Below are 12,470 nucleotides of genomic sequence, written 5' to 3'. Positions count from 1 at the left end.
AAGCTTGATAGTGCGACATTGGTCCAGAGTGGAACACAAGCCCACAAAAATGTGTTCCTTTTGACCACTAAGGAAGCCTTGCATAATTTTTTTCCTCAATTAACTACTCCATAGCCACATAATGTGTTTTCACCTTCTAAAAACCGAGCGGGAGTTTCTCTTCAGTGCAAAACTGGTTCACTACCAAAAAAATCATCTCGTCATGTGTCTGCAGTTGCAGAATATATTGGAAATCATTTGTTTAAAACTGCTCAAGACTTGAAGTATTCTGCCACTCTTCAGAAATGGCAATCCATCTAAGTCTGTCAGTGCTATGCTATGTGCTCAGAGAAAGTTTTGGTTCTTGGTTTCCTCACCAGCTGTAGGTGTACTGCACTTACATGCTTGGCCAGGTCTTCTGCTTTTCACTATGTGATGAATCTGTCAAAAGCTCACATGCACTTGAATCTCATATTACAAAGTTAGGCCTTCCAAGAAAAGAAATTAGGCTAAAATGGGGTGAAGGAAGTCACTAGGCTATCAGATGCTGCTGTTGTTTGAATGTTTGGCTTTTATACCTCCTAAAAAGGTAAAGGTACCCCTGCCCGTACAGGCCAGTCGTGTCCGACTCTAGGGTTGCGCGCCCATCTCACTTAAGAGGCCGGGGGCCAGCGCTGTCCGGAGACACTTCCGGGTCACGTGGCCAGCGTGACGAAGCTGCTCTGGCGAGCCTGCACCAGCGCAGCACACGGAAACGCCGTTTACCTTCCTGCTATAAAGCGGTACCTATTTATCTACTTGCAGTTAAGGGTGCTTTCGAACTGCTAGGTGGGCAGGAGCTGTGACCGAAAGACGGGAGCTCACCCCGCCGTGGGAATTCGAACCGCCGACCATACGATCGGCAAGTCCTAGGCACTGAGGTTTTACCCACAGCGCCACCTGCGTCCCTATTTTTTATACCTCCTGGCCGTGTGCAATTACTTTTATTTCATTGTTTATTCCACCTTAGGGCAGGTGTATAGAAATATAGATATAGATATAGATACACACACACACACACACACACACTACACACACTTTAAAGGGGGGGGGGACTATATAACCACTTAATTCTAAAGGGAGAGAAAGAAACTGTATTAAAACATCAGAGAATAAAGTCCCTTCAAATACTAATAGATAATTCCTTGAAGCACATTATCACAGCATCCGGAAATCTGGTCTTGGAAATAAGCAGGCACACATTGTCTCTATCTGTTGTTCCCTGCCCCCTGTTGGGGTGTGGGGCATGAAACAGATTTCTTTTCCTGTCCAGTTATTTGTTGTAAGGCACTCAATATGAGCAGAACCAACCACCATGTCATTTACCATTTGGGCTGCAGTCCTGTGCCCGTCATGCATTCTCATCTCACCTGTTTCAATAGCATATGATTCATGCTGAAGTTGATGCTGAACTTTTCATAAGGCATTTCAGATTCTTGGACACCACAGATTGGATTGTAAATAGAGGTCACGATTAGGGCTGGATCTTGGCTATACTAACCAGCCCTGAGAACAGGATCTACCTTCTACAGTTTCTGCCTTGTCTATAATACATATTGTGGTCCTCTTCTGGAAAGCTGTCCTTTCCCCTTATGGTACATTTCCTCCTTTTGTTTATATGAGAAGGCTACATGTGGGTTATATCTTTTTTGCAATGCTTTGAATGACATATAGCAGCCTCTCTTGCCTTTCAGTTAAATTCTGCTTTTATCCACCCTCCTCTTTTTGCCCTTATGTAATTTATTGTTTCCATAGGGAAATATACTCAATAAAAGAAAAATGAGCTGCATTAAATTAGAGCTCCCCTTTCATGTACTCTTAGGTGTCATTTCAAACAGTGTGAGCTACACCTCTTGCATTTGACACCAGTATCTCTGTGTTTTGCTTTAAGATCTTTTCAGACTGTGATGGAAGGAATCTGGTTACCGTCTTTGGTTCATCCTCCTCCTTGACTGATTTACCTCCCTGTGTGCCTTAAAATGCCTATGAGGAAACGAAAATGTTGTAGCCAAGATGTGAGTCATGGAAACGCTAAATCATTTAGCTCTCCAAGAATCGCATTGCACCAGTCAAGGCCACATCTACAGCTGAACTTCTAAGCAAACTTAGGTCATGATCCAGCCAAGATCTTTAAAAAGAAAAAAAGAAAAAAGGCTTGATGCTCGTTCCTAATTGTGACCTTTGCATTATTTCCTGCATCTTTCATGTGAAGCAAGAATGAAGTGTCATATAAGCAACATTTTTCATATATCTTTTAAAAACACTATAGAATAGCAAGTGACTTCAGTGAGGAAATGCTGATATGTGTCACGTTCCAGATTTAGAGTTGCATGTTGCTCATTTGCCACATAGTTAGCAGCATAATGGGTTTCTACTCTTTTTGAGGAGTCTGTTTTCTCAAGCATCATTCTTGTTACTCTTATCCATCTCCTTGCTTTCCAAGCTATTATCTACCAGTGTTTCAGTCATTTCCTACCAGCCATCCGGGAAAAGGTTTAAAGAAAAGTGTGATTACCTGGCATGCACTCTGGACTGAAATTCCGCAACAATTTGTCTTGAGTACCACATATAAAGCCAACATCCCTTCCAATGATAAAAGGCACCAAGCTCAGAATAAAATCATAGAGGCCTCTTGGTTTGCTGAGCTCTAGTTCTCAAGGCTTGAAAGAGAAGGCAATTGATGGTCAGAAAGTAAGGAGAATATAGCTCCAGTCCACCCATGCAGCTTTATGAAAACATGTATGATCTAGCTAAAGTCTTCAACTCTAAATACAATAATTTTTTAGTTGGTTGGATGCCTGGCCTCATACAGTTAGCAACAGGCTGGTCCTCTGGCCACATAGTTTCCCACCCTGTCCATATTACCTTGCAGGGAAGGGTGATAGTGGGACTGGTCATGCCACTAGGAAGAGATTTTCCATGCCATATCATTCCTCTTACGACAGGAGCAGCATCTGCCACTGTCTGCTTTTGCTTAATATTTTAGAGACAACACAGAGAATTAGTTGAGCTGTTTTCTAGCTCCTTTAATTGCTTCCAACGTCTCTCTTTTGCAGGATATTGAAGCTACTATGAACTCTGCTCTGAACGAGCTGCGGGAGCTGGAAAGGCAAAGCAGCGTGAAGCACGCGCCAGATGTTGTCCTGGACACCCTGGAGCCGTTGAAAACCTCTCCTGTTGTGGCCCCCACCTCGGAGCCTTCCAGCCCATTGCATACTCAGATCCTCAAAGACTCTGAACCAGCTTTCCAGCGGAGTGCCAGCACGGCAAGCGACATTCCCTGCGCTTTCAGGCCAGCAAAGTCTGTCAAAATGGCCGCCCCGGTCAAACCTCCAGCAACCAGGCCAAAGCCTGCGGTTTTCCCCAAAACAAACACCACAAGCCCTGTGGTTGCCTCAGCATCTCAACAGTCTACTGACAAGTCCTGTACTGTCTGAACTTGAAAGCCTACTGTGAATATAGCAAAAATTTTTTGTTTGTTTCAGATGAGGGGACCCTGTTAAGGAGATGTTAGAAATTTCTATTTAATTAGTACTGAACTTCTGCTGAAGATTAGTTTGGAAGTTACCATCGCCAGGGATTCTCCCGACAGGAAAGCCCCAACTAATTAAGTCTCATTTTGCACCTCCCATCACCTGTGATGCTAGGACATCACAGCTCTGTGTAGCCCGAGACATAGAAAGCCTTGTATCAGGTTGCTGTGAAATCAGTGAGGAAAAGACAGAACTGAGTGGTAAACAGTCAATGCCTTGTTTGAGTGTCTGGTCACTAAGGGAAACCGTCAGGGTCATCTTTTAGAGGTTAGCAGAAAAGACTTCTGTGCTTCAACCACTACAGGGATACAATACAATATTGTTCACCCATGGATGTTTTTGATCTCACTGGTTTAGATGGCCGGGTATGCCTGGGGCGTATTTTTGTCCACTATTACAGTGCATAATGGTGGCACACAGGGTCAGGTCAGTTTCCATTACAGCCTGCATCATTTTTCAGGGGTACATGTTCTCAGACATACGTTTTCTGTCCTGTGTTTAAAAAAGAAATCATGAAAAGTGCACAAGCTTAGCCTTGGTTTAAATGAGGCATCTTACATGCACATATGCATGTGTTCATTTAAAGTTAAACTGATATTGCAGGGGAAATAAAGAGCATTAGAGCTTGCATGGTTAAATATCCCCTACTTATATCTTTGCTTGGTGCTTCCAGATCTAAAAGCAGCGCGAATGCTTTTGAAATGAGATTTTCAAACAGTGTCTCTAGAACAACCTCTCTGCACTTTCATGGGCACCCAGGAGACAAAACTGAAAACGTAGGTTAAATTTTGAAAACCAGCTACTACTGATCAGTCTTTCTCTGTCTCTCTTCTGGCATTTCCAAGTGTGTACATCTTTACTCGTCTTTGCAAAATGAGATAGTTTCAGGCCAACCACTCCAGTTCTGAACAATCATAGACTCAAGATCTGGTAATCCCAGTTAGCAGCTTGACCCTGCTTGTCTCTGTCTCTCTCTTCTCTGCCCCACATCCCACCCCCTCCTCAGCTTGTGGCTCAGTCTCCTATGAGCTTCTGATATGGCAGCATAGGGCAAATAAATTAAAAGCTGTTGTGGGACGTGGACATAGTCCAGTATTCAGCATATTTCTGTGCCAGGTCACCATGTCTATAAGTACAGACAGTAAAATGAATCATCTTTACATCTGGCATTTACAGTGATGGACTGCAATTGTTCTGAATTCCAACAGACTGTATGGACTCATGTTTGCATTGAATGGGAATATATTTTTCAAGAGGGTAATCATTTTAAAAAAGAAGAAATGCAGACTTCATAAGCAACTGGGAATTTCTCTGCTGCCTCTATCACCACCAACCAAAGGAACAATTAATTAATATGGATTCCATCACCCTTCTTTGATCCTCTGCTGAGGGCAAGATAAGGAACTGAAATGTGTTTTTCTTTCATGCGCTAGGTCTGAACTGCAGTCTGTTTTCTTGTGGTTTTATGAATGAAATCGTTGGTATTTGATATTTTAATAGAAGCAAAATACTTAATCTTATGTAAACAAAATTGCAGTAGTCTTCAGATTAATCTAAGGTTGTTAGTCAGACATTTTCTTTTAAGCTCCCTACACGTTAGGGGGAAATTGTGTTGTTTTTTTTAAATTATGTCTAAAAAGACTTGACAATCTCACAAATGGTGGTAGAAACAAAACCATGTAAAATGTTTTTTGCATTTTTTTTTAATGGAGGGGCATTTCTGTTCCTTAACATTTTACTAGCTGTTGCCTTTTAAATACACAGACATCGCCCACCCACCTCACTCCCTGGTATGTGTGTGCACATTAACTCTGCATCTTGGACCTTGGCCAGCTCAAGTGAAAGACCTGAGCGCTGCAACCTGATCATTCATTCTCAGGGTGGGACAGACTTCTAATCCAGGAATCTTAATTCTTTATTATTGCTGCTTCTGCTTCTTCTTTTTTAAGAGAATAGTGTTTCACTCAGGCAAAACTACTGGGTTTTTTTTAGTTTTGTAAGTTCATGTTAGGGTTGCCAGCTTCTTGGCCAGAGCAGGGCTTCTGTGCCTATAGCAGCAACACGGCAGTTGAGTTAGGTGCAACCTTTCCCTTTCCTGCAGCACACGTTAACTACTGTCATTGAAGGCACATGGGGCTCCCTTTAGCACAAGGCATTAGCAGGCCTAGTGTTATGTCGCCAAGGTGGGGTGCAGGGATGGAGGCAGAATTTATTCATAGAAAAGCTATTGAGCACATGCTAGCAATGCCTTATTTTGTCTAGGTTTTATACCATGCCTTGTACCAGTGAAGGGCATGCCGGCCACCCAAGGCACATTGGAACAAAATGAGATTTCACGTCTTCAAAGTGCTTTGGTATATGGGTGCAAACTGGCAAAAAAATAATGATTAATGGCTTGATATTTTTATGACCTTTCTGTATATAACTTGCTTTTTTTTTTCTTTTTTGGCTGAACTCAGCACTAGGGAGGACCTACTAAAAAGGAAGTAGAAATGTCAAAGGATGTACACCATATCATATGCTATCCAACCGGAATTTTAAAACATGCACCATATTGAACATGTATATGTGAAAACAACTTTCCCCAGGCAAGCTCCAAGGAATGTTCATTGTTTATATATATATTTTAAAAATTGCTTGAATTGCTTAGTTTAAAATCTCTAAGTTAGGCAATTTGGATCAGTTTCTCTTGCATAGATTTTCATGCCCTTGCGCTAATGGAAAGGGCGCTTCCCACATATCTCTGGTACATGAATTACTGTGGTTGGGGCAGCCTTTGCCAACCCAGTGCCCTCCAAATGCTTTGAACTACAACTCCCATCTGCCCCATCCAGCCCATGGAGTTGCAGTCCAAAACTTCTGGAGGGTACCAAGTTGGCAAATTCTGATTTAGGGCATATCTACGTTACAAACATGCCCACACACAACATACAGATACTCAGGTTCACTGGAAAGAGGGCATTACTTTAAAAAAAAACCCCAACACCACCAAAACCTGATTTTAATGCTGTAGTCCCATTCAGTTTCCCAGGAATCTGCACTGAATACAGTGGGACTTATTGCCAAATGACCCTGCAGAGGATTGTTCTGTTCATCTGTGGTTTAGATATGCCCATAAGATGCAACTTCACCTACCAGCGTGAGATACAAAGCCAAAAGTCGATGTAATTTAGTGTCCTATGCAAGACCAGCATTTAACAAATAGATGGAGGTAATACACAGACATTATAGAGGGAAATAAAAGCATTTTAGCTGACAATCTGGAGTTTCTTTACCTGTAACTTGGCAACTAAATTCTTAGCTGACCATAGAAAAATGTGTTTCACTTACTGTTAAGCATCTCACTTTCTTTCAAATGGTGGTTATCTAAATGTGCCTTTCAACTTCTAGGCTCAGATACACATGCTAATACACTGAAATATCACACCACCACCCCACACACACGCGCACACCAATGCTAAAACATCGTGTTTCCCTTATATCTCTACTGACTGAATGGTGAAGCACTGGATATTAAATAACACTGTGATCATGAACAAATCTATCCTTTACATACTTATTGAGGGGGGTGGGAATCCCTCAAACCACCAGTCTCTTGCTAATATACAATTGTTTGAATAATATTCTGTTCAGGTAACATCCTGCCCCACCCCCAATAGAAAGTAGAAATGCCAGATGTGCAACAAAGCAGGTGCTTTTGCTCTTCCTACAGCCATGGCCAATGGCATTTAGCTTTCTTTTGATGAGCCTCCACGAAGGTTGGGCCCCCAGGCTGGGCGAAAGTCAGAATTTCCCTGAAGCCACCATTGCTGCCCACAAGGTCCAGTCCTCCAAAGATTTATGTCTCTGCATAACAGTGCATAACGTCTGTATCTGTAACTCTCTGTAACTTTTCACTTGAATAGAGCACTGTTATTTGAGACCAGCACAATTGCATCTCAACTGTCTTTCTGACCCTGATTTTGGGCTGCAGGTGACATTAGTTGCCCATCTTCTCCAAACTGCTCCCCCTATTAATGACCTGAAACAGGGGGAGCATACCAGGGAGAAGAGAGACCCTCCACAGTTGAAACACCCAGCCCCTGTATCATTCTCCCTTCGGAGTTTGCTAGGGAGCCCAGGGTCTCTCATTTCCTCTAACATGTCTGCCTCCTATGCCTTCATCTGGCATGCTTCTGGATTGTTTCAAGAGGAAAGAGAAAGAGTTTGTCTGATCATATCCTTCACTGGTTTGGACTTCGCTCCCAAGGTGCTGGTATCTCCCAATTCTGGTATCTGGCCCTGTTGCATGGGAAACACTAGAGCCTCATGAATGTAGCCATTCTCTTTGATAACAAATTTTAGCTGACATGTTTTCTGGGTCCAAAGGGCTGAACACCTTTCAGGACTAATCTTTCCTTTCACTGACTTTTCTAGGGTGTAATGTATATTGTGCTTTAAAATACAGCAAGCTTTCAGTAGGGTAGCTACAAAACTATAATGAAATACGTACCTAAGACACAGGGAGGAAACTGAGAACCAAGTTTCTCTTTGCTTATAAGCCTGCAAAGTCATATATGAGACATGTTTACCCGGAAAGTCTCTGGCTTGAGTGTCTTTTAGGATGCAATTTCTCAAAAGAGCAACACGTACGTGTGTGTCAAGCAAATGGTTTGGATGTAAATGTGGTGCTAAATTGTCTCAGACATGACTAGGAAAGATGGGTCCTAAAAATTTGTATTCCTGGGGAGATTTCTGCCTTGCTTATAGCTTTATGAATAGCTTCTAGAAATGTTTTCCCAACTCAGATAATTATGAATGAAGCTTGGACCGCACAATGCTTTGGAAAAGTCAATCTTGCCTCTCTGCTGCATAGCGCACAACCAAATATGCACGTGCAGTAGCTGCTTTTCGAAGGTTTCAACAACTTTTCCTGTTTGAATGCTTAAATGCAAAAGAAGCAAAATGTAATAGGAATGTCCATCATAGTTGATCTGGCAAGCATGAGGGAGTCTATTTAAGGGTCTGGGTTATTGCTTCTTTAAAATAAAATAATAAACAATGTGTGAGCTTCCAATGCAAATATTTCCAATTTTTTTAAATAAAAAAAATGCAATCTTAGAATCACCTTTGAACCAATATCTTTTAGGCTGTGTTTTCTTCTGTACGAGTGAGATGGTCCATATGATGGAAATAAAGCTTCAAGTTATAGTGGCACTAGCAAGATTTCTCTCTCTCTCTGGAAGTTGAAGGCTATAATCTGCCTAAACAGAGCTTCCTGGATTGGGCTCTGTGGGTGCCAAATTGCTAGAGCAATATACTTAAAATATGAACAGGTGACGTAAAAGACAGTAATCCATGTAGCCAAAATGCTAACGCATATATATATTTGAAAAAGGAATGGCAGTGATGTCTTTATTCTACTGTATGTAACACAGTTCAGTTGCACAGTCTAACAGTCTTCAATTTTTATGTTTTAAAATCTAATCCTGCAAAGTCAGGTTTGGGTCCATTCAGTGCATATGGGTTGTTGTTGTTTTTAAATTAACAACTGTTGTTTTAATGGGTTTGGAATGAAATGTTCTTGTTTTAAAAGCAATTTTCCATTTGTTTGTTTATCTTCTACACCAGTCTATATATATGGTGTATATATTTTCCTTTCAAAGTAAAAAGAAAAAGAAAAAAAACCCAAGTGAACTGTAAAATTGTACTTTGTATATATACTACTATGTACAATATTGGAGGTACATCTCTTCTTTCTTTTTGGTACAGTATTGTACAGTATTAGAGGAGTAAATGTGTTGGAACTGTTAAATCCGTGCTGAGGGGAAACAAATATATCTGTTGTCATTAGCAATAGTTTTGGAAAAATAAATGTTTGGGTATGGTGGAAGTGCTGGCCTACAGACAAACCTGTCTGATGTCTGTTCTGTGTGAAATATGTTTGTTTATTTACTATTACATTCACAACCCACTTTTCCATCAAGGTGCTCAAGGTGGGATATGAGGTTTTCCAGTTTCCCATTTTATCTTCACCCCAATCCTGTGAGGTACATGAGAGCATAAGAGGGGCTGCTGGATCAAACCAATGGCCCAGTCCAGTCCAGTGTTCTCATAGTGTCCAACCAGATGCCTATGGGAAACCAGGAAGCAGCAGCTGAGCTCAACAACACACTCCCCAGCTATGATTCCTAGTGACTGGCAGTCAGAGCCTTCCTGCCTTCAACAGTGAAGGTAGAACATAGCCATTGATCACTTTGCGCTCCATGAATGTGTATAATTCTCTTTTTAAGCCATCCAAGTTGATGGCATTCACTACCCTTGTAGGAGGCAATTCCATAGTTTGCACTGCAGATAGGATAGGCCAAGAGACAGTAACTGTCTGAGTGGGGATCTCAACCCAGGGATTAGCTCTGCTTTGCTGAAACAGAAGGGCTACTAATTGGAGCTACAAGCAAGACCTCTGGTCACAGCACTCATGGGCCTAATTTTTGGATCTTACCTTTGTGCAATGTATTTACATCTTGACCATAGATCAAGAGGTAGTGGCAAGGTGGGGCGTGAGCAACCACTTCTGTAAAGATGTAGGGGGAGAAGCAGCCGCCATGTTGTATGTTGGTTGCGCAGTGATGTAACTGTATGGAAGATAACTTACCAAAGAATTGTCCATATGCTTCTCTCCTCTGAGTTGGCAATGCAGTTTAAAAATATCTAAAGATATAACCCATGGGCATCTTACTTTCTTTTACCACTGCGTCTTCAGTGAGGCCCAACAACTGGCTATGAATCTGCTGCTATTATTTCCACTGAGTTCATTCTGATGATTCACATACAGATAAACTGCCAATACATTCATATGGAATGGGACTTGCAACCATGCTAAGCCAATGTCTGCTTTGCCTCGCACAGCTGCAATCTGCTTCCTGCTCCAGTCCTCCTTTAAGCATTCTGAGAACTGGAGGGTGAATCCCCATGTGGTATGGAAGGCAGCCATCCATAAGAGGAAAATGACTGGCATTGTTTTGTGGGGAAACTCAGCTAGGTGTTTGTTAACAGAAGCCCGCAGGGAGATACTGTCAGCATGATCCACATAAAGGAAAAACAGATGGGTTGGGGAGGCGGAATCAGCAAGATTCTGGAGTGTGGCAGTGGGGAAATACAGGGAAATTGATCTGAAGGCAACTGATGTGCTTCCGTGTTTGAAGCTCAGCAGGGCTAGACATGACCTGCAACCGAATGGGAAACCACCTAAAACAGCCCCAAGAGGGTAAGAGAAAAATTAATCAAATAAATCAAATGCATTAACAAAATCCCACTCCTGAAGGCAATCCTTCAGGGATGGCTTAGCATATCAGGCTTCTTTGATCTCCTGTGTCAACAAATGGTTCATGTGGCTCACTGACAGAGAGTTGCTTATCGTTGAGAAGCTCCTACAGTGGCTTGGATAATGCTTACATGATTCAACTCCTTGGCAGAGCCTATTGATGTTGGTCTTTCCAGCAGGGTGCCAATTTCTTTGGAGAGGCTTGTGTGATTGCTCCTACCCATTCCAGTCCTATGGGAGATGGGTCATTCATGGGTTCACCCAGCCATGCAGGAGCTGTCAATCATAAATTATTCCCAGGTGGGAGGACACTGAAAAAGCATCCCTGTGTGCTCTGAGAATCCAAGATGGAGTTGACTTTGCCAGAGGGTAAAAAGGAAAGCCGAATTTCACACTGAAGGTATTATTATTATTATTATTATTGCTTGTTAATCGCTTGCTTCAGAAAGGACTGCAACATATTTAAAAACATAAACATTTAAGCCCTAATAATTGTTGGTTGAAATCTGAGAACATTTAATGAAGATTTGAATGTCCAGGGAGGAAGGATTTGATGACCTACCTTCCACCTTCTCATATTAGCGCTCCTATTCTGGTCCCCCAACCGCAATGACCCCCACTACTCTGTCTCCATGCCCTCCTGTACTATCCTGTGTGTCGCTGTTCTTTAGTCCTAAGCAAGGAAAGCCCATTTCTTACTAGGAGAATACGTCTTACATATTCATTGGAATTATAATGTCCAATAGCAAACATGGATGAGTCAGTGCAAAGTGCCCCTACCCCCAAGTGAGTTAGTATGTTTCTACATATGCAGGGGAAAGCTCCCTTGGTATTCAGAAGTATACTCATGAGTTAATTAAGAGAGAAAATATTTGAAATGCCAGAATGGCCTGAGGAAAATGCATGATCATTTAGACTGTTGATATTAAGTGTATAAGAGATAGGAAATCTTAACTCACCTAATTGTTTGGAAATGGAATTTCCAGGTTCATATTGAATGTCAAAGACAGAAACCACCTGTCTTTCTTGCTATCTTTTGTTGTTGTGGGGGGGAATGCACTCACAGATTTTGTTAAAATCTGGATTTTGCATGGTTTTCTGTCAAGAAACACTTACTGTAATTTTTGCACCATAACACTCACTTTTTTCCTCCTAAAAAGTAAGGGGAAATGTCTGTGCGTGTTATGGAGGGAATGCCTACAGGTGGCATGCCTACAGATTTTCCTCCTCTAAAAACTGCGTGCGTGTTATGGTCGGGTGCGTGTTATAGAGCGAAAAATACAGTAACTTCCACCTAAGAGACTAGAAGTTGTGTGAGTTTATCATTTATATCTATAGTTACATCCATGCTGTATGGTTTAAAAAATTCCCTCCTTGCATTATACAGTGGTACCTCGGGTTAAGTACTTAATTCGTTCTGGAGGTCCGTTCTTAACCTGAAACTGTTCTTAACCTGAAGCACCACTTTAGCTAATGGGGCCTCCCGCTGCCGCCACGCCGCCAGAGGACAATTTCTGTTCTCATCCTGAAGCAAAGTTCTTAACCCGAGGTACTATTTCTGGGTTAGCGGAGTCTGTAACCTGAAGCGTATGTAACCTGAAGCGTATGTAACCCGA

The 12,470-nt window shown here is 41.9% G+C and overlaps 1 protein-coding gene across 7 annotated transcripts in view; it reads left to right on the top strand.

Moving 5' to 3' along the window:
- Positions 1 to 9,442, top strand: part of SRGAP2 (SLIT-ROBO Rho GTPase activating protein 2) — a 195,532-nt gene extending 186,090 nt beyond the window's left edge. For all 7 annotated transcript variants that reach the window (XM_083508829.1, XM_083508827.1, XM_083508828.1 and 4 more), the window contains one exon: positions 3,075 to 9,442. In XM_083508829.1, coding sequence (XP_083364955.1) covers positions 3,075 to 3,455 — 381 coding nt within the window. In that variant the 3' untranslated portion in view covers positions 3,456 to 9,442. The remainder of the gene's footprint in view (positions 1 to 3,074) is intronic.
- The last annotated feature ends 3,028 nt before the right edge of the window (positions 9,443 to 12,470 follow it).

Source organism: Podarcis liolepis (assembly GCF_965112155.1).
Source record: "Podarcis liolepis genome assembly, chromosome: 6".
NCBI lineage: Eukaryota > Metazoa > Chordata > Lepidosauria > Squamata > Lacertidae > Podarcis > Podarcis liolepis.
The sequence above is the reverse complement of the archived record's forward strand: the minus strand, read 5'-3'. Positions and strand labels throughout refer to the sequence as shown.